The 24,295-nt window shown below is 42.8% G+C and overlaps 2 protein-coding genes across 2 annotated transcripts; one reads left to right on the top strand and one right to left on the bottom strand.

Annotated features, from left to right (window-relative positions):
* Nucleotides 1-288: 288 nt before the first annotated feature.
* On the bottom strand, nt 289-7,303 carry LOC111230286. The gene is made up of 5 exons (XM_022756972.1): nt 7,040-7,303; nt 6,422-6,531; nt 4,032-4,124; nt 3,561-3,731; nt 289-1,445 (listed from the first exon to the last, which is right to left on the bottom strand). Exons 1-5 carry the CDS (start codon nt 7,188-7,190, stop codon nt 1,266-1,268), a joined length of 705 nt encoding a protein of 234 aa, XP_022612693.1. The 5' UTR covers nt 7,191-7,303; the 3' UTR covers nt 289-1,265.
* A 2,105-nt stretch (nt 7,304-9,408) lies between these two features.
* On the top strand, nt 9,409-23,690 carry xylt2 (xylosyltransferase 2). Its single transcript, XM_022756960.1, has 11 exons — nt 9,409-9,548; nt 14,376-14,919; nt 16,687-16,862; nt 18,560-18,762; nt 19,472-19,552; nt 19,997-20,213; nt 20,604-20,780; nt 20,915-21,171; nt 21,280-21,475; nt 21,833-22,166; nt 22,448-23,690. Exons 1-11 carry the CDS (start codon nt 9,417-9,419, stop codon nt 22,768-22,770), a joined length of 2,640 nt encoding a protein of 879 aa, XP_022612681.1. The 5' UTR covers nt 9,409-9,416; the 3' UTR covers nt 22,771-23,690.
* Nucleotides 23,691-24,295: the final 605 nt, after the last annotated feature.

Raw genomic sequence — 24,295 nt, forward strand, 5'->3', positions numbered from 1 at the left:
TTTTTAAAAAAGTGAACAAAGCTCTCTCTCTCACTCACTCACGCACGCAAGCACGCACGCACATACACACACACACACACACAGTATATCTATGGAAATATCACTACACTTCTTCAACTGGCTACCAGATGTCAAAGGTCAGCCTCGCTATGAGTCTGACTAATCTTTATGTTTGTTTAAAAAAAATCATAATCAGCTGCTGCTACTGTGTAATTATAACAGTCCATTAACAAAACAATAAAAGATTTTATTACATTTGTTTTCACAGAGAAATAATGTGGAGTCACTTGTTTTTCTTAAATAAATACAGTACAAGACAATGTGCAGGACAAACATTTTGCATGTGAACATGATAAGTTGCAGAACAACTTCACTGGATCACGACAAACAAAACAGGTCTTGACAAGGAACTTGGTATTTCTCCATTGTTTTCATTTCACATTCACTCTGCTGTGGACTTGAAGCTTTTTGGAGAACAGAACAGTAAAAAAGTTAAAAATAAAACTCAACACATAAAATAATAAAAAAATATTATGATATAAAATATTTGATAAGGAAGCAATCTGCCTTGGCAGAAAAAAACATAACTGGGGTAAAAACACTTTTGGTGAAACCAATTACATAAGTTGTCTTATTATAATGTCTTGTTATAACTTCATGAAAGGCACTCTCATTAGCACCATTTTTTTTATTTCTCCCCCTCACAGGCTGAACCACATGCTGGAGCAGTGTGACATAGCCTCAGTGGGGTACAGAGGCATGTGTTACAGCAACTCATCAGGCAGCTCTTTGATAACCTTACAAACCAGACAGTAAGGTCTATGGCTGAGGAACAGCAGAACAAAAGAGGAGAGCAAAGATCAAACACAAATGTTCACTGACAAGTGTAATCAGCAAAGTAAGTAGCGATTCCCTTTTTGGTATGTATCTGTAGTCCACAAATCTCTTCTTCCTCTGTCCTCATTAAGATGTACCAGCCACCAGCACAGAAACCATCACTTCAAGTGTTGTTAACAGTTATATGTTCCAGCCAAATGTGTCCTCTCCTGAGGGGTGTGCAGCTACTCTTTGGTTGCCCCTCAGCTCAACATTAGCTATCTCTCAACATTAACTCAGTCTTGAGGTATCTGAATCAGCTTGTATGAATGTGTGAAGGATCCAATCATGATCAGTCTTCAGCCTTTGTTGTCATTTGGTGACTTCATCTGTATGAAAGCTATCGAGTTTCTTTCTCATTCATAGGCAGCTTGAGAACTTGATCAGTATCACACAGGCAGAACAGTGCCGTTAGTGTCTGGGTTGACTGGATGAGGTGTGTCAGTCTGAATGTCAGGCCCTGTGTCGGTGTAGATACTCTGAGGAGGAGAGACGTCCAGACTGGATGAGAGGATGTTGTACGGCAGCTCCACAGACTGGCGGATACTCTCTTCATATGATGGAGGAGGCTGCAGGACATGTGAAAACAACAAGTTTTATCATGTGTTACAATGAATGGTGTTATTTCATTTTATTGTCAGTGGGACACGTTGCAGATTCACCCAGCGCTGCAAAGAGAAAACCTTAAAGCTGCACTGATCAATATTTTCAAATTAACAGTAGATTCAATTATTATGTTGCATGTGAAAGGTGTTGCTTGTGCTGAAGAACCCACTGAGAATTATCACCCAACTCTGTCATTCCCCTCACCTCTGGGAACCTTTTTTTTTTAGCATCTTCCAACTCATTGTTTTGGTTTCAATACCTGCAGTTTCTCATCACCTTCTTAGTTCAGATAGTTGTTCATTTACATATCCACATCCAGCAGACACAACAACATTAGCATCATTTGGATCCTTCATGTTTGTGTCCGCCTGATGAGCTTAAGTCAAATATTAACATTTAGCTCTGTTTTTGGTCTCTACCAACTTCTGAGGGAAATGTATGTCTCTTTAGCTTCTAAATGTTCTACTATGTTCACCAGCTGGCCTCTACCTGTGTCTGTCTGCTACTTCATGGCGCTATGAGAGCAGTGAGAGTGAACCAATATGGTAGTGGACAGCTAAACAATGAGTTAAAACTCAAAATAGAGCTGTGCACAGCGAAGTGGAGCTGCAGACTCAGCTGATGATTCTCTGTGGGTTCATCACTATGAGCGACCACTTTAACAATGTTGCACAGTTTTGATTCATAACATTATAAAAAATATCAATTGACGCTGCTAGAAGTTGAGTTTCATTTGGTGAGGCTACAATAAATAAATTCATTCACTTGGTTTACTTCTTTAGTCCTCCAGCTCACTTGGTAAAACGTGAAGAGTGTACAATCATCATGATTGATCCTTTATTCTATTTTTTCTCACACACTTGAAGTCAGAAACAGCATAAATACTAAAAGTGAAAACTCTGCTGGAAAGTATTAGTATAAGTATTAGAAGTCGGAAAAAGACAAAAAAAATGATATTTCCAAGGATGAGTGTATTGCTTGGAGAACATCCTGAGGCCCGATGTCTACCCCCAAAAACAAAGTGGAACATGTTTGTATTTACATTACATACCAATCTGTGCTCACGTCGGCCGCCTAGAACATGTTTTTCTCCAATGCATTATCTTTCTGATCACATCTGGCAGATTCACACTCCCTGACTGAGTCCTCTTATCTTTTAATTGCTTGGGGACCCTCAGGCGACAAGAGCAACCCTACAACCCTGCCCTCTGTCTGATACATGCACCACACATACACACACACACACACACACACACACACACACACCAGGCCGCAAAAACTTTTACTACTATCCCGCCTCAGGCCACAGGACAGACAGGGGGAAATTAAGGGGGCATCATTTAAACTCTACTAACAGAGTCTAAAAGGGAGGAGGGGGCTTTCAGTGACTAGTGACGGGTTGACTGGGAAGTGCTGTGTGTGAATGTGCTTTCTGTTTGTGTCTGTGTGTGTGTGTGTGTGTGTGTGTGTGTGTGTGTGTGTGTGTGTGTGTGTGTGTGCTGAGAGAGAGAGATGGGCAGTCATGCTAGGGACTGTTTAATTAAGGAAAAGGTGGGGAGGTCAAAGAAGAAGAAAAAACAGTAGAAGACAGGATCACAAAGCAGCATTCTCGGGCACTGTTTGCACTTAGGATGCAGGCTTTAATTATGTTTGATGTGCCTTTTTCTCATTACCTTGTTTGCTCAAGCGTTGTGTGAGTCAAAAGCTCAGCGAAAGATCAACGCGGTAAAACCTTGAAACGCGGCTGCCAGCACAATTCAGCAGTGAGCCTTAGATGAGCTGATAGGGCATCCTGTTTACTGCTCTCTGAATGCTGTTTAATCTTTGAACACGCTCTTGTTACAATATTGTATGACAGCGTGGTCATAATACAAAGCGCCTACTTCTCACCCGTCTCCATTGATAGTGAGACTACATATGAGCGGCCTCCACAATATCCAGAGTTTACATGAGCTTTAGCATTCTTTGAAACTAGGAGTAAAATATCTTCTCTATTCCCAAGCTTAACAACAGCACCTGACAGTCTTTGTGACTGTATCAATTGCTGTGACACAGTCCTAATCCCTAATATACCCCACCTCAGTCACAATGGGTCCATTGAGGCCGAAGCGGTCTGCAATCATCATGTGGATCTGCCTCTGGCGGTCCTTCTTTCGAACGCTCTCGTAGGAGGGCAGCCTCGGCAGGGGGGCCTCCAGTGTGGGCAAGCTGTAGCTGGAGGGCAGGCCGATGAAGAACAGCTGACCCGCCTGCTGAGACACACACAGGCCCAGAGACAGAGGGACGGTTATGAGACACAGGAAACAGAAGCTTTTATATGCTGAGGGTTTGTGAATAATGGACCAAATGTACACCATCACTGATACCCACTCTAAACATAAAAGCCAGTATGCTGCAGTCATTGAGACATTTACTTCAGAGGTGGGCACTGCCCAATCTACCAAATGTGTATTGTTTAGTATGTATAATAATAGGGAACTGAGAGTGTGTCTTTGTCAATTGCAATAGTACATACAGAATGATGCCAGTTCACTGCTGCACTCTCTCACCTGGGCGTTGTTGTCATCCATGATCTGCGTCTGCTCTAGACAAGAAGATCCCACCAGTGTCTGTCTGCTGCTGTAGTACTGAGGAGGAGCATCCTGTAAAACAAGCAGTAAAGACTGTAACGAGTGCGTCTCCGAACCTGGGTTGTTAATCAACCTGTTTCAGTTAGAAGCTTTTACCAGTTTATAGTTTAACTAAGTCATCTGCACTGCACCGCCCCGGTGTTCTGTCTGCAATTAGTCAGAAATCCACTAATTTCAGCCCAATTGCCCAATGTTCATGCCTTGTTTAATCACTGTAGACACTGGCCGTTTTAGCAATACCATAAATTATCTAATCAATAAGACGACCACCCTCCAATTTCCGTGCCTCCTCCCTGTCCCACCCCCTCTAAAACAAGACCTGTCAGTGTCTCACTGTATGAGGTGCAGGAATCCTGAAAAAAGGCTGCCAGCAAAACTAGGTAATTGCCTCTGGTCTAAATGAGTCTCCTTTGTGTAGGGAACAATGTGATGTCCCACTGTGTCATCTGGGTCCCTAGGCAACAAACCACACCGTGTGGTCTTTTCAGTGTCTCTCTATTCCCCTTGTGACTGCAGCAGGTACCTCTTAACGAGCACACTCCAATACACATTATGGCCTCGTATGTCATTTGGGTCGGCATTACAACAAAGTCAATTTGTTGCCTGACTGAGATTTAAATCGGGCAAGAGGATAAGAGGTGTTAGGGCAACATTTGCTGCTAATACTAGCTACTAATGCGATTCCTTCTAACTTAGAGGAAGCAGAAATAGAGTTCAGCAGTCACACTGAGGAGTATTAAAATATCAGATTTATCATTTTCCCAGGCCACTTTAAACAATGACATCACTCACACTTAGAGTGACGCACTCTAGCGACCTTTGCCATAACCCTCACATCATTTCAGAGAGAGAGACCACACCAAAAAGGTGATGTCAAAGGTCACGTTCCCTCACTGGTTTGTACTTTTAAGAAGCAAAAAAAAAAAAAAAAAAAGTCTTCAGGAGAGAGAGAAAAAAAGGAGAGTTGTCCTTTTGTCTCCAGCCATTGATTCAGTCAGTGTGAAAAAGCACAACCGTGTAAAATCAGTGTTGAAGTCGGGGGAGGACCCCAGCGACAGTGTGCCTTTTTCAACGCCGCAACCTAAAGGAGATCCATTGTCCCCCTTGTGTCCCCAACACCCACAGTGGGGTCTGTCCACTATTCATGGTGCAAACTGAAGCAGGGAAAGGTATGTGACTATGAAGTTGAGGACATAAAAATGTCCCACAGGAACACAATGAGAGAGTGTTTGTGTGTGTGTTTCCCTCATGGAATAACAACATTTAAGTAAATTAAATATCCCATAACAAATGACAATAAACCCTGAAACTACAACATGGATGCAGACTGGCACTTTCTGTTTACAAGCTGTCATTTCTTATTTCTCTGTTCTGACCTGACAGTAAGGTAAGACAGGCAGTGCTGTCTTATCAGCCACGCAGTGTATGGATGCAGCTGTAACTAGAGGTCAGCACAGACAGTTTGTACCAGTGAAACGCTCTGTTAGTTCTTTAAATGGGACAACAGACTTCTTCCATTAAAACCACAGTTGAACAGAGTTTCCTGTCTGTTGAAGGAGGGTAGTGGTGGTGGGGAGGGTTACGAGTGGTGTCTCTGCAATCTAAAGATAACACTGAAACTTCCCCCCTGGGACTTACAGGGGTGAGAAACAAGTCAGGAAGAGGAAGCAGAGAGAATGGGCAACCAAGGAAAAGTTACCTCTGTGGAGTGTTTACATTTCCTTTTTTTCACCTCATCCTGCACCATCTCCTACAGCTTTACAGATGCACAACCAGTTAGCTGTAGTAGCTAGAGACAAACGGTGCATGCTGTTGGATGTGTGTTGTTTAAAATGTCACACCCTAGTGTAAAAACTTAAAAGATCAGGGTGTTTTGCTTCACCTGCTGTGTCAATGTTGGAGAATAAATTTGATTTTGCAGTCGTTTAATTACACTGGTGCTGAACTAGTATCAATATGTGTGGTAAGTGCTAATTTGGTCCAATTCCATTAGAGTTACTGTGGCACTCAGAGATATTTGTGGAGAGCAGCTAGTTCAACTGAGGCAAATTCATTGCCTGACAATGATCATATCGAGTTTATTTTAGTCCTTTTCCCACAGCCATGCAAATTGAATCTGACACTTCTTAATGGCACTGCACTATGGGTGCACATGGTGACTTTGAGCCCAGGTCCTCTCTGTCAGTGTGATCCTAACAAATGTCCCGGATCGGGATCAAAACTGAACATGCAGGTCACTTTAAAAAAAAAAGAAGAAGAAAGACGACTCAGCACAAAAGGCACTTTCTGCCTCTTTGTTTTCTTCTTACCATATCTGCATGAGGCCCCTGATAGGAGCGGAGTTTGCAGCACTGAGGATCCTTGCGGTAAATAATGGACAGCAGCACAACAATAACCACAAAGAAGACGAGAGAAGAAACTGTTTGAAAGCAGGAGAGAAGGAAATGTTAGTCACAGTTAATCAGACAGCAACTTGCAGTAGCCACAACTTGAAAAAGAACAGAATCAGGGCCGCTTTTAACAAGTTCAATCTTTAGTGAAATAGCTGTTTACTCAGTTTTTATTGACACTTTGAACACTCAAAAGGGTAATTTCCCTCCTATGCTCTACCTGTCTGTCAGGAACAATGGCAGCATGAAAGAAACAGAGCTGATAGACCAATTCTGTCATTATGCAGTGTCACATATCATGTGAGTGCTTTGTGGCAGTCAAATTAGCTATAATCTGTCATCACATGTGGAAAATGAAAATGAAAATATTCTAGTAGCCTTATCATACTGCTGCAATATGGTTAGATTGAAATACTATCCATCAGGCAAGCAGGTAGAAATCAAACCACAGAGACAGATATTATGATTAGAAGGGAGTTTTCTAAATGGTGTCGACTTTGTCTTTAATATCTAAGGCAGTTTAATGGGTTTACTTACAGGACGCAGCGACCACTGTGAGTTGATCCGATGTCAGCTGTGAGGAGGGCAGAGTTGGACTTGCAGTTGTGGACATGTCTTCGGTGTAAACTGTCAATGATCCGTTCAGAAATCCTCCTGAGCTCATCAGCCTCAACACCAAGGCTGTCATTATTTGTTTTATTTTACATCAGAGAGAAGAAACGGAGAGCAGCTCTGTTGTCGCTCCTCGTCATTGTCTCTTCAGTCCCCGCGGACAGGGTGACAGTCCACATGCGCTCTGAGAGTCAGATCTCAAACTCTGTCCGCTCGGTGTGTGAGCCCACCTCTCCAAACCGCGTGACGTCGCTCTGGCTCTGCGCTGGACGGCAGCAGTGTTTGGTTTGTGGATTGGCACGGGCAGGGAGCAGGAACCACTAATCTACATGGATTTTTTAAATGGGTTGTCCCCCCCCAAAAAAAAACTCAGCAAAAAAAAGCAGCAAAATAACACGTCTGTGTGTAATTTCGACAACTATCTGATATTTCCTCTTATGCTGTCCAGATGCAGGCAAAACTGTCCAGTTTTGTTAAGGAAGTATGTCAACTGCTGCTTCCTCCGCCGTCTGATTCATTGCATCCAGACCAGTAGGTTAACACACTGGATGCCTGAGCTGGAGTCCCGTTACCCCGGAGACTGTGGGGATCCCGTCCTGGGATGATTTCTACACAGACAAAGAGCCTAAATGTAGCATTAGTATTCATGGATGGGAACTATGGAAAACGTGTCTTCCTTTTCTGCTAAATAACGCACTGCAGATCTGCCCTAGAATTAGGAGAGATAGGATAATGTAACCAGGCAGCAGGAGGACAGTGGTAAGGAGCTGCAAGTAAACTTTAACTTGGACTACCCATTAACACTGATAAATGTCTGTGACTCTTTATTTTATCTTTAGCCTATCTGTATTGACCATGACCTTGATCCTCCACGTAGTCTAGCTAGACACTTAAATAGGATATCTTAACTGAAGTAGCCTACAGCTAAGGCAATAGTAAAAATCCAGCCAAAGAAATCCAGCATGGTGTACAGGCTGGATTTTCTACATCTGATATGGAACTACTGCATCATGTCCTTTTAATGCAGAGAACACATTTAATAGGATTGAATAGATCTCTTCACCATGTGCTACACAGATTTGGCTTTGGCCCAGGTTTTATATTATATAACAGACCAAAAGCAGCTCTGTGTGCTGTAAATATTATATGTGAAGAGAAGAAAGTCAGCCCTAACTTGAGTCTGATGATATGGAGATACAAAGGCCTACAAGGGTGAGAGTTATGTTGTATATATATTTTCTTTTTAAAGGATGAAAAATACTTGATTTAACTGAAGTACTGTTAGGGTCTCAAAACTCCTATAATAAGGCCTTCATGAAACAAACAAGCATTTCAACCAAAGAGTAATTTCCCTTATTGGATTGTTTTATTTGAAGATTTTTAAAAGGAGAAAGCATCCCATATTACACTGCAACAAAGCAAAATCAGAAAATATATACACTACAATTTTCTGTGTAACAGAAGTATCTGGTGGGAAATCCTCAAAGTGTCCTGGAGGCCCGACCAAGGCTGGATTACCAGGTAAAGTGGACAACTACCTGAACCTTAAGGGCCCCAAATGCCTCTTTACTGTGTCAGTTCAGTCTTTTCTGACTACATAATTTGATTCATCCAAATTTATTATAAATTTGCACCACTGAAGAACAATATCAGCTAGGATGAGTCCTCCACCCTTCATCTGGTGAAGGGGCGCTGGCACAGAATCTAGTTTTAAGAATTAAATTGTTTTGGTTCATACTTGTGTCAAGTATCCTCTAATTAACACCCAAAAAACCCATTCCAGGAGAACTGCAAGACAGCAACCAAGAGTTATTTTCACACTTGAATAATTGCTCTAACTAAAATAGTTAAATTTAAATTCAATTTTTTTATCAATGAACTAATCAATGAAATAACTAATAATTTCAGCTGTAGATCACTGAGTGGTTTCTGAGAAAATAATGCAATTGTAGTAAAGAGGGGGGTCAATAGGGTCAGACAGCTAGGGCCCGCTAGGAGGTTAATCCGGCCGTCGTCCTGATGGTCATGAACCACCAGGAGGTTGCACGGTTGACCTTTCCAGTACACCTGGCCCTGCATTAAAGAAGTGCTGGGAGTTTGCTAAGAAACCAAACTCCGTGTACTCAACAAAACTAGCAGAATGCTATAAATAAAAATATCTAAATAAATAAATAAATGGGTCGCATTATTTATAACTTTTGGAGACAAACTTCGTGCAACCTGAGGATAGCGAGCGGCGCCGCGTGCACGCGCAGCTCAGAATGCGCCGTGCACGCGTTCCCCGTCGACTCGAGTCGAAAAGATGGTGGCCAGCGCTCGAGTGCAGAAGCTCCTCCGACGATATAAACTAGCGATCGCCGCCGCATTAACCATCCTCCTGATCCAAGGGCTGGTAGTATGGAGTCTGAGAAGTCTGGAAGAGGGCGAGGCAGAGGTGAGAAACCGTCCCTCCGATTATTTCTGGTATGACTGTGACTGGGTTGCCGTTAGCGCTTAGCTTAGCTCACTGTGTGTTATGATACAGTAACGCTAGCTGATGCTAGCTAAGTTAGCAGCTGGGGGTGGAGGGGGGTAGCGCTTCTCAGAAACATTTCAGTTCAATCGGACCAACCCTGCCCTGTCTGTCTGCCTCTGACCACAGGGTTAGACACAAAGTACGAGGTGCTGCATGTTCACAACGATGAACTTAGTGGCTCAGGTAGATCCAGTTGTATGGTAGTTGGCCGGTTTAAGAATCAGCAGCGGTCTTAACACTGGTGATTGTGTGTACATTTCATTTGTAATCACTGTTGTGTTAAGAAAATGTGATGCCCGGCAAATGGAGACAGACAAAGCACACAGCTAAGAGGAGGAAAATGTCTATGAAGTGATGCAACTTTGAATGTGAGTCAGCTGTGATTCATTGAAACACACAGTTCATCAATGTGAGCTGGATTGCTTCACACAGCTGTCCCAGGATATCCAGCATCTGTTCTGCTTTCTTTATTTATACTCTCCTTATTTATATCCACCAGTGGCCTTTCACAGAGTCTCTATTCTGTTTATATGACCTTCACAAAGCTTTGACTCAGGGAGGCAGCATTTCCCAGGGATACAGGCTAAACTTAAGCAGAGAGTTGTTTCCTTTACATACCACTGAAATAATTTATTTAACATTAGCCGAGTCCTCCTGTGGGAACCTTATCTCTCAGTCTCTCTCGCACACCTGGAGTGTACTACCTTTAGGCAGTGTCTGTTCCCTCTATATATGGTAAGGTGAGTTGTGAACAGATGTGACCTGTGGAGGACTGCTGTGCGTGTGCAGGAGTGGGTTTTTTTTTGAGCTGCACCAATACTGATAAAGCCACAGGAATGCAAGCTGAAACCTGAAGTGGGAACTGTGCTGTCTCTCTGTCATGATGTGACAAGTGTGGAGTGTGTGTAATATTCCTTCCAACATGGATAGATTGCAGATCTGTGTCTGGTGGGTAGGAGACAGGCAGCAGATGTGGCAGTGGCTTTAGTGGGGGAAGTTTTACCCTGTCCTCAGCGGAGGGAAAAGAAGGGTCATGATTCTGTGGTCGGTGCTCTCCCTGTGTTGACCGATAAAATGATTTGCTTCGGTTTAAGCTGTATCAATAAACTCAAATCTTAATAGTCAAGTGCCTTGCCCTTTGTAACTCTGTTAATATGAATTACACCAGCCTTTATGAAGTAATCAATTTCCTCTGTACACACTAGTACACACATTGTGACAAAACAGGAAATGTGACATGAGAGTCACTACATTGCAGAAGAGATGTTCATTTTGACTTCTATCACCTGTTTGCTTTGTAAGCCTCCAGGCTCTCTGCTGCTTCATCAGATGCAGGTTTAAACATGCTTCAGCAAAGATACAGAAATATGTCTATAGGGGTTTGTGGTTAACTGTAGCTCACCTAGGACTGTAAAGGAGCAGAAGTGCACACCTTTAAAAAATCTCAACACAACTACGTGTTGCGATGTGGTGTCCAGTGCCACACATAAATGCATATGCTGTATAGCTGTATGGGAAAGGACATGCAGTAGCACTTGATTTGGGCTCAACATGACACCAGAACCAAACTGAGAAACCAAACAGATTGTTCATATTATTAATAATCCGATTCACATTTTACATTTTTTAAATTAATATTTTAAAGTTGAAAACAGGTGTCATTCATTCCCGTGTGAATGCAGGCTTGGGAAATGTGACACTGCTGCTTCGTGCGTATGTCAGCCTTACACGCAGCATCTATGCAAATGGCAGCACGCAGGGTCTTTGCATGTTTACAGACTCACAGATGCGGAATCAAATTTCAGACTTAAAAATGCACAGAAAATCATCACTTCACCTCGGAACAGTGCATATTCAGTCAGGGAGGCTCGCCAATGTAGGCAACATGAGCGAGCGTGGCTGGATTCCTCCATGCTCTGTGGTCTCCGCATTAACTCACAACTGCTCTAATCGGTGACTTGCTGTGCATGTGTGAACACAGCCACATGCGTTATAATATAGCCCTTGTACAGAAGAGTAAAAGGACTGCGAGCACAGAAGAACAAGACTCTGTCATCCTCGTATCATCGCCTGTTTCCCCGCGCTCTCCTATAGAGCTGAGAGCTTGCTGCTGCTTCCCGCTTCAGCAGATGCCAATGCTGATATGGTTTCACTCGACTTTAATTGGAAAGTATAGAGGCTGCCTAGCTTGCCTTTGAATCAATACATTTTTGACATGATGGCGTTAATTAAAAGCTGTGAAAACGAGTGATAAGGAAAAATGTTAGCCCCTGCTGAACGCTTGTCTTCTGTGTGAGAACATTCACTAAAGCAGCCTAAAAGCAAGTAGTGTCTTTATCAGTGTTAGCTGAAAATAAGCTTAGACTACATGCTCTTCACACAGAAGTGTTTATATTAATTTTGCAGCTATGAGCCACAACCAGAAAGAAAATATGCCACTGTTGAAAATGTGTGTCTGAAACAAAACTGAGAACAAAAGCAGAACAGATATGGCATTGAAGTCAAATTGACCCTCATCTACCACTGCTAGACAGAATGATTGGGAGAACACTGCTTCAAGCAGTTGTCTTATCCTTAATGTTGTTTTTTCTAGCTTTGCTGTTAAACTGCCGCTTTCCAGTAAAGGCCGTTCACATAAAAATGGGTTTATTCTTAGAAATCAGATAAAGTCAGAAATAGGAAAACTCATTGACATGCACTGCAATAATATGCTGTTGTAAAACCAGATTTCTTGCCATTGCTTCTTTAGATGGACTTATTTCAGGTGCAGTTTTTGTTGGACTTTTAATTTGATTTTAGATTCAAGGACACTGCTGTCACATTGATGCTTTTTGTGTCTGGAATGAACATGTAAATGTTTAGAATACACAACATGGCAAAGAAGTTGTGTTTCTGCAGGACAAATCTTTCTTGTCCAGGTGACGTTTTGGACATCTGCAGAAATCTGACAATAACCAGGTTATTTAAGTGCATGTAAACTCTCGGACAGACACTCGCTCTGCAATGACTGGTATGTAACTGAGCTCCACAATGCCTCTTACTGTAATCTGTTCGAGAGTGCAGTTGGCAATCAGTAGCTGACTGTGCTGTATTGGTTGGCAGCTGGTTCATTGGGAGTGTATTATCTGGCTCCTTGTCCCGACCACGCAGCTCCAGTCCCTCTGCTGTTCCCACCGTCTCAGGGCTGTTGACATGCCAGCGGTGTGAGGCGAGAGAGCCCGTGTTCGGCCATATCGTCTGACAGAGGCAGAAAGCTCTCAGCCCACTCACTGTTCTCTCTTCTTCCTCCTCTCCAAGTGCATATTCTGAAGGGCTTTTTGTGGGATTCAGTAATCTGCTGTGCCAAAGCTGTGACGCTGTTTGGCTTGAAGATTTTAAAAATGGCCCAAGACCTGTTTTTTCAAAGCCTGCCATCCATTTTTGGAGGTCCGATTTGTGTTCATTAAGACTGATTCTCTCCATGCTCTTGCTTTGAAACCGAACTGTGTACTCGGGACATGATGCTGGAAGTGACTCAGATTAGAGTGATGATTGTGTTGTGTCCTGTATTGGATCAGTATTTTTACACCATTTTTACATAAATTTTTACTTACGCTTTAGAAGAGAACACAAAATTAGGCTGATATCTAATTTGAACTGAAAAGAAAAACTTTCCAGCTTATATTTATGCTCATATTAATTTGCTGTTGGGGAAACACATAGCTCAACACATCTCCGAGTTGGGCTCTGCCTTACATAATGTCTTTCTTCACTGAACCACAACTGTGTGAAAGATACTCTGGAGCTAAATTTTCCAACAATGAGATACTTGAACGGTTTTATTACTTCAAAGCAGATGTAAGAGGATCATGTCTTGACATTATAGGTAGTATATGAAGCCTCAGTGGATGATATCAAGATGCAAATTTCACACGCAAATCATGAAGCCATGATGATATTCAGTAATGTTGAAGATTTATTGATCTTAGTAATAAAAACAGCAATACATGGCTTGAATAAATGCACACCCCTGCCTTTGTGCAAACAGAGTTTGAGTTTTGAGCCCACACAGAGTTCTATGTCTCTGGCCCCTGGAGTCAGTCAATCACATTCCGATACTTTTCTTATCTGTATGGCAGAAAGATGAAGGAAAAATATTTTCATTCACCACCTCTCTTTCTCTCTCACACACACACACACACACACACATACACACATACACACAGTAGCTGTCTGATGAAATTTTCTACATCACCTCCTCAACGTCTGAGGTGCGTATGAGGCATTTTCGAACCCATGACCTACATGTACATGTGGATGCATTCTTGTTGCAGTTTTGGCCGAAGGCTGCAGACAGAGGTTTTTTGAGGTTTCTATGGTGAATCACTGGGCTCATTATATGTCTTTGAGTGTGTGACTACCCAGAACGGTGCTTTTTGCAGATTAGCTCCACAAAAAGGCAGAGGCTTAGCTAAAAATAACCCAGATCAGAGAAATGTGGGGGAAAAAAACAAAACCAAGTAAACACATCCTTCCCTCTGGGCTCTTTCTGCTGTTGTCTCAGTGGAGGTCTTTGTTTACCTTATGTCATTTTTGGATTGTGAATCAATGCTTCTTCTAGGTAGAATTTGTCTAAAATGTTCTTATGGAATGACTGGAAACAGATCTGGATTTAAATCATATTCTTATTCTATGTCCCTCTCTCTCTCTCTCTCTCTCTCTCTGTGTCTGTCCTGCTTTCTTCTTCTCTGCTCTCTCTCTCCTCAGAGAAAAACACGACGGTCTAAGCTGCCAGACCACAACAGTCAGGACCCCAAGAGAGACGCAGCACTTTGGGAGAAACAAAACTCTTTGTCAGGGAAGAACAGGGGCAGATGGAGCACCAGGTTGGAGAGGACAGGGGGCACAGCAGCCAGTGCACTGAGGAGAGGAACCAGCCGGCGAGGAGGAAAGCCCAGCATCAGGCTGAAGTCTCCTCAGGAGCGGGGGATGACCGGGGCTGGAATGGACAGTGTCATTCCCCATGACTTGTCCAGCAGCCGCAACTTCAGCGAGACCCGAGGAGGCACAGATGGGGCGGCTAAGCTACCTGCTGCTGCCATACCGGGGGAGCCGGGCAGCGTAGACGGTGCACACCAAGCCCCCAGCAGTGACTTTGTGCCTAAATGTGATATCATAGGCAAGGACGCTCTGTCTGCCCTGCATCGCGCCGGGTCACAGCAGTGCCGACAGGAGATCGCCAACATCGTGTGCCAGCATCAGGCTGGTCAGCTCATGCCCGACGCACTTCCTCAGTTCTGCCCCCAACTTGGTGAGAACCATTTAAAGTTTGCACAGATGATGTGATAATGCTAAAGGTGCAAGCAGTTACACACTGAGATTTCTGATCACTCACTGATACGTTTTCAATTAATACATTTCTCAATACCTGAGTTTACTGATCAGTTAGTTGAACAACAGAAAAATGTTGCAGCAGCAATTTTACAAATACTAATAAACAATTAGTATTCGCTGGTTTCTTTAATAATCTGTGATTGTAAACAGAATATCTTGGGGTTTTGAAATGTTGGTCAGACAAAAAAGACATGTTGTTGTGGGCTTTGATTAATTGTGCCAGGCATTTTTCACCATTTTCTGACATTTTGTAAAACAAACAATCGTTTAAACGTAATATCAGTTGTTCAGGAGTTTTTTTACCAGGAGCCGAATTATCCGCAGAGATCTCGCCCTCCCATAAAACAAACCTGGTTGATCAAATCCGGTAAAAAGACGTTTCAAAGCAGTTTCACTGTAAAAATCATTGTGTCTCAGCCGCTGTTTGGCAGACAAAAGACGTGTCATAGGGGCTGCGAGCCGAGCTGCTGACTAACATTTGCTCAGCTTGTTTCTCTGATAACTTTAGATCCAGACATCTGATGACTAAAACCCTTCATCTGGTCAAAATATATCGTTTTTTTTACCACTTCTGCAAGACAACCACAATGCTGACTGATTAATTCTCTATCCTCTTGGCTTAAAAGATTTTTGATAAAAATCATGTTAGTGTTTTCATACATCAATAAATGGCCCCTCAATTTTTCTAAACCCCAATTAGGGCTGAGAAATAATTTAATATAATCATACTGACTCTCTCTTCATAAAGACTTATGACAAAATTTTCAACTAGAAATATTGTGGTTTTACAGTTGTTATGCCTAAATGAATGAAATAATATTCCTCCTAGAGCTGGCCACCCGGCTGAGCAATCGGGGGAGAAGGGCCTCAGTAAGAGAGGAAAACAAGAACCTGATGGTCACTCTGGCTGAGCTCCAGAGATCCTGTGTGGAGATGGGAGAAACTTCCAGAAGGACAACCAGTTCTAAGCATCATATCTGGTTTCCTCCAAACACGATGCTAAGAATTGAAGCCAAAAAGTTCAATCTTGGTTTCATCAGACCAGAGAGAAGTTTCTCACAGTCTGAGGTGCTTTTTCTTTTTTGCAAACTTTCCTTCTGGAGGTTTCTGCCTGAAATTCAGTTTTCACTTTGTCATTATGGGGTATTGTGTGTAGATTCATAAGGGTAAATTTTTATTTTTTTTATTTTTAGCATAAGTCAGTAGGACTCCGTAATGTACATTTGAAACACAAAATGAACGTGTCGTATATCTCCATGTGTATTGCACCCACCGTTTCTCTTGCACACCGAGTAAGTTAGACGTCATAGAAATCAAATTGCACATATGTGTCATTTTTTTTTATCCAGTGAACTTGTGTATAGCTTAAGTACACAACTGCAGTATAGCGTTGGGGTTGCACTGGAACAGATCACACAGCCCACGCCTAGTTGGCAGCCTTTGTGTGTGGGAAGCTTGTTAGCGGGAAAAAAAACAAAAAAAACAAAAGACAAAGACAGAATGTTAACCCCTTATTTTTAGTCCTGTTCTTTTTAATCTTCAGACATCAAAATTTATGTAACCTACTGAAATCTATTTTTGCGCATAGAGCAATGTCTTTTTCAACACCCAGCATTTAAGCTATTATTATTTGAAACTCTCCAGACCCTCCTGAATCCTCTATTTCTCCGTCCTCTTTGGCCAGGTGTATCAAATCCAGTTCAGGCCGCTGGCGAGCTGGACAACAGCCTATCCAAAGTGGAGAACCCTGTCAGGGTGGCTTTTGTTCTGATGGTCCACGGCCGTGCTGTACGGCAGCTCAGGCGCCTCATCAAAGCCATATACCACCGTGACCACTACTACTACATCCATGTGGACAAGGTAATCACAGTGCATTTAATACTATATATTCTCTGAAATTTGCAGCCCTACTGATACTGGCATACAGTATTATTTATTCATGCTAAGGCTGAACATTGAACAGTGTATTTGGCTCCCTGCTCGGTGCCGGCTACACTGAGCTCACAAATGCTTTTACCGGTTAGGTCTTCTTGCATTATGAAAGTTAAATTTATCCCACGGGTCTCACAGTGTGGTAAAGGGGATTAGCCTGGATAGAGTAAAGTGTGGTTATTCTTAGGGGCTGGATTTAGTGGAGGAAAAGTCTGCCATCATGTGCAGTTGGAAGGCAAAAGACAAATGTATGGCCGGTGACACTGAGGCAGAGACCCTCAGGTGTGTTGAGCACAGACGGCACAGGAACAGGTGTTATTTATCAGTGCACCTGTGTAGCCGGAAAGGTTAACGAATCCCGGGGAGTTGCCCTGTTCTGCTGCCAAGGGACGGAGGTGAGGCTTTGCTGAAGGCAGTGATGAATAAGAAGTCAGTGGAATAGTCACACCACAGACACAATCTCAAAAGCCTGTTTGAGAGATGAGACTGTAAAAGAGGTCAGGTTGTACTAGAATCCGTCTACCAGCTCCTCTGCACTCCACTACCCAAACCCTTTTCCTTTTTTCCTGCTGTCTACAAGTGAGGACTGTGATTTTAGGATTGTCACTCTGCCTTTTCTCTGCTGCTGCTGCTCTACTTTCTGAACACAACCAGGATACCCATAGATTCTTGTCCAATCTGTAGGACCTTGTACCAAATGTCCACTCTTTTTTTTTTTTTTTTAATACAGGACAGAGTCAGCAGCACAGTGTCTGTGCATCACTAAACACCATTGGACAAATGGCAATTAATTGGGCGCCAAGTAGCAAAGCGTAGGCACCCATTTTGTCAAATCTTTAATCATGGTTCCCCTGACATGAAAACTTGCTGTTTGTGCTTACAACCATGCTCTTGACGTAATGACATCATGTTTCCATGGCAACTTTGGCCTGCTGGTCTTCTCTGCCCCCACATTGCTGCTTGCAGTTATATTTTCTAAGTGTCTTTTTCTCTTAAGCTGCTCACTTATCGCTTGAGAACCTTTATTAGCTGTGTTTATTTGGAAACATGCCTGTTAATTAGTTGGTAATTAATCTAATTTAGCTGCAAGGGGAAATAAAAAAAAAAACAGTCTTTTGAACCTACAGATTTTGCTTTCCTGCAGTCTTCAGACAAATGGTCAAACATGCTCATTCGTAGTTATATCTCTCACCACTTTTAATGTCTGTGCACAAAGCTTGACAGCTTTTTGGCTCTTTGACTTCCTCCATCTCATCCTCTATTCCCTCTTAATGTTTAATCCCTGCTCTGCAGTTTTCCCCAGACTGTCCGTTTCATTTCTTTCTGCCTTGGTGTCACCTAGAGCCACTTGAAGAAGGAAATAAAGTCAACTTGCTACAAGGCAAAAACAGCTAATTTTGATTTTCACTCTCTATCATTATGACCTGCAGTACAAAGCACCATGTGGCTGTTGTTCCTCTCAGATCAAATTCTCTTTCAACGTGAGCCAGCTTTGTGTGGTTGTCTTGGCACAGTGGCAGCTGGAGATCTGTGGGAACTGCCACACAGCTAAAACTAGATTACATTTGTGATGCAGAAACACAACTCATTTTAACTATTTGACCTTTTGCTTTGAAATCATCCAGCGATCCGGCTACATGCATCGAGAGGTCCTGCAGATAGCCCAGCAGTTCCCAAATGTGCGTGCCACGCCCTGGAGGATGGTCACCATCTGGGGTGGTGCCAGTCTACTGAAGGCCTATCTTCGCAGCATGCAGGACCTGCTCTCCATGCTGGACTGGAAATGGGATTTTTTCATCAATCTCAGCGCCACAGACTTCCCCACCAGGTTGGTCAGTCATGTGCAGTAACATTACACTCCACAATACACTGTAGAATTATCAAATATCAAAAACATGCTAATTATCTCTGAGAACCTTTGCACTGACTGCATTTAGCCTTTACTGTGGTCAGGTATTTCATATGTTATATATGTTTGGTGCAAAATACTTTACCTCCTTTGTATTTTTGTGGTGCTCTCTGGTGTATCTCGAAGTTGTTAAGTTTTGCACAATTTTTCCAGTTTTTGTTGATAATTTTTGTTTGTCACTGATGGTTTAATCCTTCAGTGCTGCGTTGAGACTTGTTTCTCTTTCTGTCCTGCAATGACTGTCTTTTACAACAACATTATACTATAGTAGCAGCCAAAGCATTTGCCGGATGAAAAGAGTACTCTGGTAGCAGCGTTAAATCGATTGTTTTGGTCACTGAATCGCAGAGCTGGCAGTAGATAGTCTTTGTTCTTGCTGATCAGTTTTGGCTGGATTTCAGGGGCAGCTCTGAACCCCTATCAGAGCAGCTGCTTGTCCTACTGAACTGTCCTGAGGGGAAGTAGCTTGGATTGCTTGGATACACACAGACATTCTGTCCAGAGTATCTAATTTTATACTTGTGGATATTATCAGTCAGCACCACAGTCAATCCAACCTTTTATTTCCAAACAGCCCTGTAGACCTAACTGTTTTCCTTTCAATTCTCACCTTCACACCCTCCTACAGGACCAATGATGAACTGGTGGCTTTCCTGTCGCAGCACAGAGACAAGAACTTCCTCAAGTCACATGGAAGAGAGAATGCCCGGTGAGGATGCTAGCTTTAACATACACAACCTGCTAAAAACACAGCTCTGCTTGGCATTTGGCTTAATTACATGTGACACCTCTTAACATTTAAACCAAACCTTTGAAGTATTTTTAAGAATTTTTTTTTGGCAAATTAACAAATGAAAGAGTTAGTTCTGATTATATGTTAATTCATTTAATTTTTTTTTTTGACAGAAATTTGTTGAAAATGATGCATGAACAAAAACTCACTCTGTCCATCCTGTAGAGATGTTTCAACAAGTTGGCAGTAGCTAATGGAACCAATTAAGAAAACATTTTAACTTCATCTTTTTAATATCTGTGCATCTGTGGAACCAGATAAACTGATTTGTTTAAGTTTTTCATCTACACAATTTGTTTTACTTTGATCAGTGCTGCACATGGGCTCTTCCATCATTTTCAACCGCGCTCTGTGTTCAAGGTTTATTAAGAAGCAGGGCCTTGACCGTCTCTTCCATGAGTGTGACAACCACATGTGGCGTCTCGGGGAACGCAACATCCCAGAAGGCCTGGAGGTCTCAGGTGGCTCTGATTGGTTTGCGCTCACCCGCCGCTTCGTGGAGTACGTCATCAACTCCCAGGATGACCTGGTGTCAGGGCTGAAGCAGTTCTATTCCTATGCTCTGCTCCCCGCTGAGGTAAGTAAGCCTTAGGTGGTCTGTTTATCTCCCGTAGTTGAGACAGACAGTTTGATATACAAGTCTGTCTCAGGCTTGTCCTCCCCTGCCAAGTCAGAAGAGCCTAGCAGCGGAGATAATGTAATACTTTAAGCTTTCAGACGCAGCGTGCTGCAGAGGTGCCAGACGAGAGGAGGGTTCACTAGAGTTTATCTGACTGTGTGGTTTAATGTCTCTGTGGAGGAACAGCAGTTTCCTCGCTGTTGTGCTATACAGACATAACCTTTTGTAATTTAGAGCGGGTTAAAAACTGTTTATGCCTACCTTTGACAGTTTACAGAAACTTCATCCCTTTGTTTCATTGCGGAGTGCAGCATAAATATTGTATTTACCCCTCCACTTTCTCCCCAGTCTTTCTTCCACACGGTGCTGGGGAACAGTCATATGTGTGACACCCTGGTGGACAATAACCTGCGTGTCACCAACTGGAATCGTAAACTGGGCTGTAAATGCCAGTACAAGCACATTGTCGACTGGTGTGGCTGCTCTCCCAATGATTTCAAACCGCAAGACCTCATCCGTATTCAGGTGAGTGAGTCAGCTCATGAACATTTTTTTTTTTTTTTTTCGGCTTAAAGCTTCTCTCTCACGTTTATTTTACTGCTAGTTTGGTTCAGCGTCTTAAAGGCTCATTTTGCTATTTTCTCTTTTCTCATCCACAGCAATTGACCCGACCAACATTCTTTGCTCGTAAATTTGAGTCAACAGTAAACCAGGAGGCCATAGACATCCTGGACACTCACCTCTATGGCCAGTACGCTCCGGGCACCATCGCTATCAAGGCATACTGGGAATCCCTGTTTGAGCAGTTGGATGGCGTCGGCTCTCTCAGTGACGTGGCTCTCACTGCTTATACTTCTTTCTTTCGCCTGGGCCTGAAGAATCTGGCGACCACTCAGAGCAATGTGGAGGCCTGCAGGTAGACAGTCTGTCTTTTTACTGTAACTGATATAGAAAATGTATTTTCTTATTAAACATACATTTCTTTCATATGTTATGCAATGAGTTATTTATATCGTCACCTCAGGTTTGAACCAGTGGGCTACCCTCTGTTGGTACACTTGTACTTTTATGATGACCGTTTCCAAGGGTACCTGGTGCGTCAGGAAGCCCAGGCTGTGGGGTCAAAGGTCAGGGAGACACTGGAGATGTGGGCAGTGCCCCAGGCCTCCCTCGTCCTCGAGACGAACCTTAAAGAGTTTGAAAGGCTCAAGAATCTGGAAGTAAGTGCCCTCTGAGGTAGTAGCTTTTACTTTACACTCTTCATTGTTCTTGGGGTGTGTGACTTATGATAGATGCTTATTCTTTATTATGTCGTTAAAGTTTCTATCCTGCAACTTTAAAGATGAATTTGCCTAAGAAAATTGCTGTGTAGAAAGATTTTCTTCCTGATATATAAAAATTGGGGTTGTATTATCAGGGCTTGATCTGACCACAACCGAACTTTGAAGTTTAATCAGTTTTAAAAATATGTTAATATTGGGAGGAAGGCTAGTGCAGAAAGTGCTAACATATTCAATTACCTTGTCCTCAAATAGCTCACTGCAGACTGTGAATCTTTTGGTCTTTCTCCCTGACAGATCGGCACAGAGTGGGATCCTAAGGAAAGAATCTTCCGTAACTTTGGTGGGGTGATTGGGCCTTTGGATGAACCCCTAGCAGTCCAAAAGTGGGCCCGTGGTCCCAACCTCACAGCCACTATTGTGTGGCTTGACCCAGCGCTGGTAGTGGCAGCATCATACGACATTACAGTGGATGTGGATGCTGAGTACACCCAGTACAAACCGCCGCTGCAGCGCCCCCTGCGGCCTGGGACCTGGGTAGTACGGGTGTTAAAGCAATGGGAGCGCGTGGCAGAAGTTCGCTTTCTTGTCATGCCGCTAACCTTCAAAGATAAGGAGCCACTACGCAAAGGTGAGACGGGAAGTTAGAGCTTTTGACTTTCAGTATGTAAGTTTAAATGATATGGCTCATGATATTATATATTTTTCTTCCCAAAACTCATGAAGAGACCAAAACACACTCTCACTCTGCCTGTTGGTTCCTACTGAAGACACAAATATTTTGATTGTTGACAAAGAAAGAAAAAAACATACCAGACGTAATTGAAGGTTTTAATTTTAATATGTGAGAATTCATCTGCAGTGTTGTATTGGATCTTTTAAAAGTCCCTTTCCCCTTTTCAATTTCTCCAGAAGAGGACAGCTGGCTCCATGTAGGTCCTCCAGGGAATCAGTACCTGGAGCAGAGTTTCCAGCAGCTGAGCTCCATGTTGAAGCTGCCTCCCCAGGAGTCTGCCATGCAGGAGGCCCAGCGTAACGCCCAGCTTGTGGGTCAGGCTCTTGAAGCTTGGGTGGACAGCAGTGTGAGGAACTTCTGGGTCACAGGTGACCTGTGCACCACGCAGACTTCATCCTGCCCAGCACTGGGACCTTGCTCCAAAACCTCCTGGAGCTCTCTGTCCCCAGACCCCAAGTCTGAACTGGGCCCAGTCAAAAGTGATGGGCGGATCAGGTAGCCCCAAGAGAGGAGGGTTTGTAGACTTTAACACATACACAGGAAGACTGAGAGAGAGCTGGACCTACACTGGAGAGCTCCAGCAGAACCTGTGTGAACCGGATATTGTCCCCAAGGTCTGCTCAGAGCTCAAGGGCACATAAACAGGGAGCTTCCTGCACTGAGGAGTCAAGATATCCTTAGTGAAGTGGTACTATAGACTTAAAAGAAGAGGATATGACTGCTGGAAAATTTGCACATAGAAGATTGCAAGCGGAAAGCTCTTGTGTCATTGTTTGCTCAATGGTTCCATGGATGACAGATGTATTGTTGTTATTTTGCTGGCACACAGGTTTTCAATCGGGGTCAGTCTCGGTCGGAGTCCGAAGACAACCCTGTGCACAGTTTTCAGTTTTCCTCTGCTTTGAAAGAATCAGAAAGCAGTTGTCAAAACTCAACAACAGGCTCCTTCGCTGTGCTTCTATCTTCATTTCAAGGGAGAGTGGAACCTCTGAGTCGTATTATTGTGCTTATTTTGAAGCATTACTATGTAAGCATATGGAGCAGTCAGCTGAAGTGCACTTTACTGTAAGACTGTGATGTTACGCAGAGGTCACTCGGTCACAGTGTGAGGAGCAGAAGTTACAGAGTCATGGATAAGGTCACATCACATCTTCATTTTACAGTAGGCTCTAAGACAAATACCTGCACCATGACTCCCTGTTGCACAGACACATCAGTAACTTGGGTTAGGAAGAAATAAGGAAAGAGAGTGAGTGGGGTATTTAGGTTTCGAGTCGTCCTAATTTTTAGTTCTGTTTACTGTGACATCATTTTTGAACATGTAATTTTTTTATGTATTTGTCTGTTAGTTTCCTGATGTGGCTGTTTAAAGTGTTAGGTTGTCTTTGATGTCCATTGTTGCAAAAAAAAAAAAAAAAAGCCTCTCCGAGTTGTTTTCCTGGTCATAGGAAGTGCCTAGACAGCTGCAGCAACAAGGCTGCAGAGACAATGTGGTTACGTTCAAAATTCCTGTGAAAAAGTTGATAAAAACAAACTCAACTCAACAGGTGCACTGTTTCATGACAGCTGGGCGGAGGAGGATTTGTGGTGTTGTCAAAAGCTTCAGAACAAGCAAGTAAGTGGACCTTGAGTTGAGTTTGTTTTGATAATTGATGTGACAATGCTCAGATCTTCAGAAATAATTTGGAGCTGCAATGAGTAGTCGATTAATTGATTGGTCGATCAACAGGAATCGTCAATGTTTTGATTATTATCAAATGATTATTGAAGTCATATTTCAATAAAAATTCTAAACTAATCATTAGTTGAAGTTGAAAAACAATTTAGTTTCGCTCTTTGGCTCAAAATTTTGCTAAAGTAAAGCCAGTTTTGCAAAGTGAAGAGAATTTGGATGAAACTTTAAAGGAAAAGTTTGACATTTTGGGAAATACACTTTCTTGCTGAGAAAATTGATACTAATCTCATGTCCATACACTAAATATGAAACTACAGCCAACAGCAGACTAAGTTAGCCTCGCACAAAG

The sequence above is a fragment of the Seriola dumerili genome, unplaced genomic scaffold (assembly GCF_002260705.1).
Source record: "Seriola dumerili isolate Sdu_G_001 unplaced genomic scaffold, Sdu_1.0 BDQW01000260.1, whole genome shotgun sequence".
NCBI lineage: Eukaryota > Metazoa > Chordata > Actinopteri > Carangiformes > Carangidae > Seriola > Seriola dumerili.

Excerpts from the sequence above, each read along its gene's own strand:
- LOC111230286 (XM_022756972.1), bottom strand. The coding sequence starts at position 7,190 with ATGACAGCCTTGGTGTTGAGGCTGATGAGCTCAGGAGGATTTCTGAAC. Across the intron at positions 6,532-7,039 it reads CACAGTGGTCGCTGCGTCCT|TTTCTTCTCTCGTCTTCTTT; the intron begins GTAAGTAAACCC and ends GCTTTCAAACAG. Across the intron at positions 1,446-3,560 it reads ATGGACCCATTGTGACTGAG|CCTCCTCCATCATATGAAGA; the intron begins GTGGGGTATATT and ends CATGTCCTGCAG.
- xylt2 (XM_022756960.1), top strand. The coding sequence starts at position 9,417 with ATGGTGGCCAGCGCTCGAGTGCAGAAGCTCCTCCGACGATATAAACTA. Across the intron at positions 9,549-14,375 it reads TGGAAGAGGGCGAGGCAGAG|AGAAAAACACGACGGTCTAA; the intron begins GTGAGAAACCGT and ends CTCTCTCCTCAG. Across the intron at positions 18,763-19,471 it reads GCCACAGACTTCCCCACCAG|GACCAATGATGAACTGGTGG; the intron begins GTTGGTCAGTCA and ends ACCCTCCTACAG.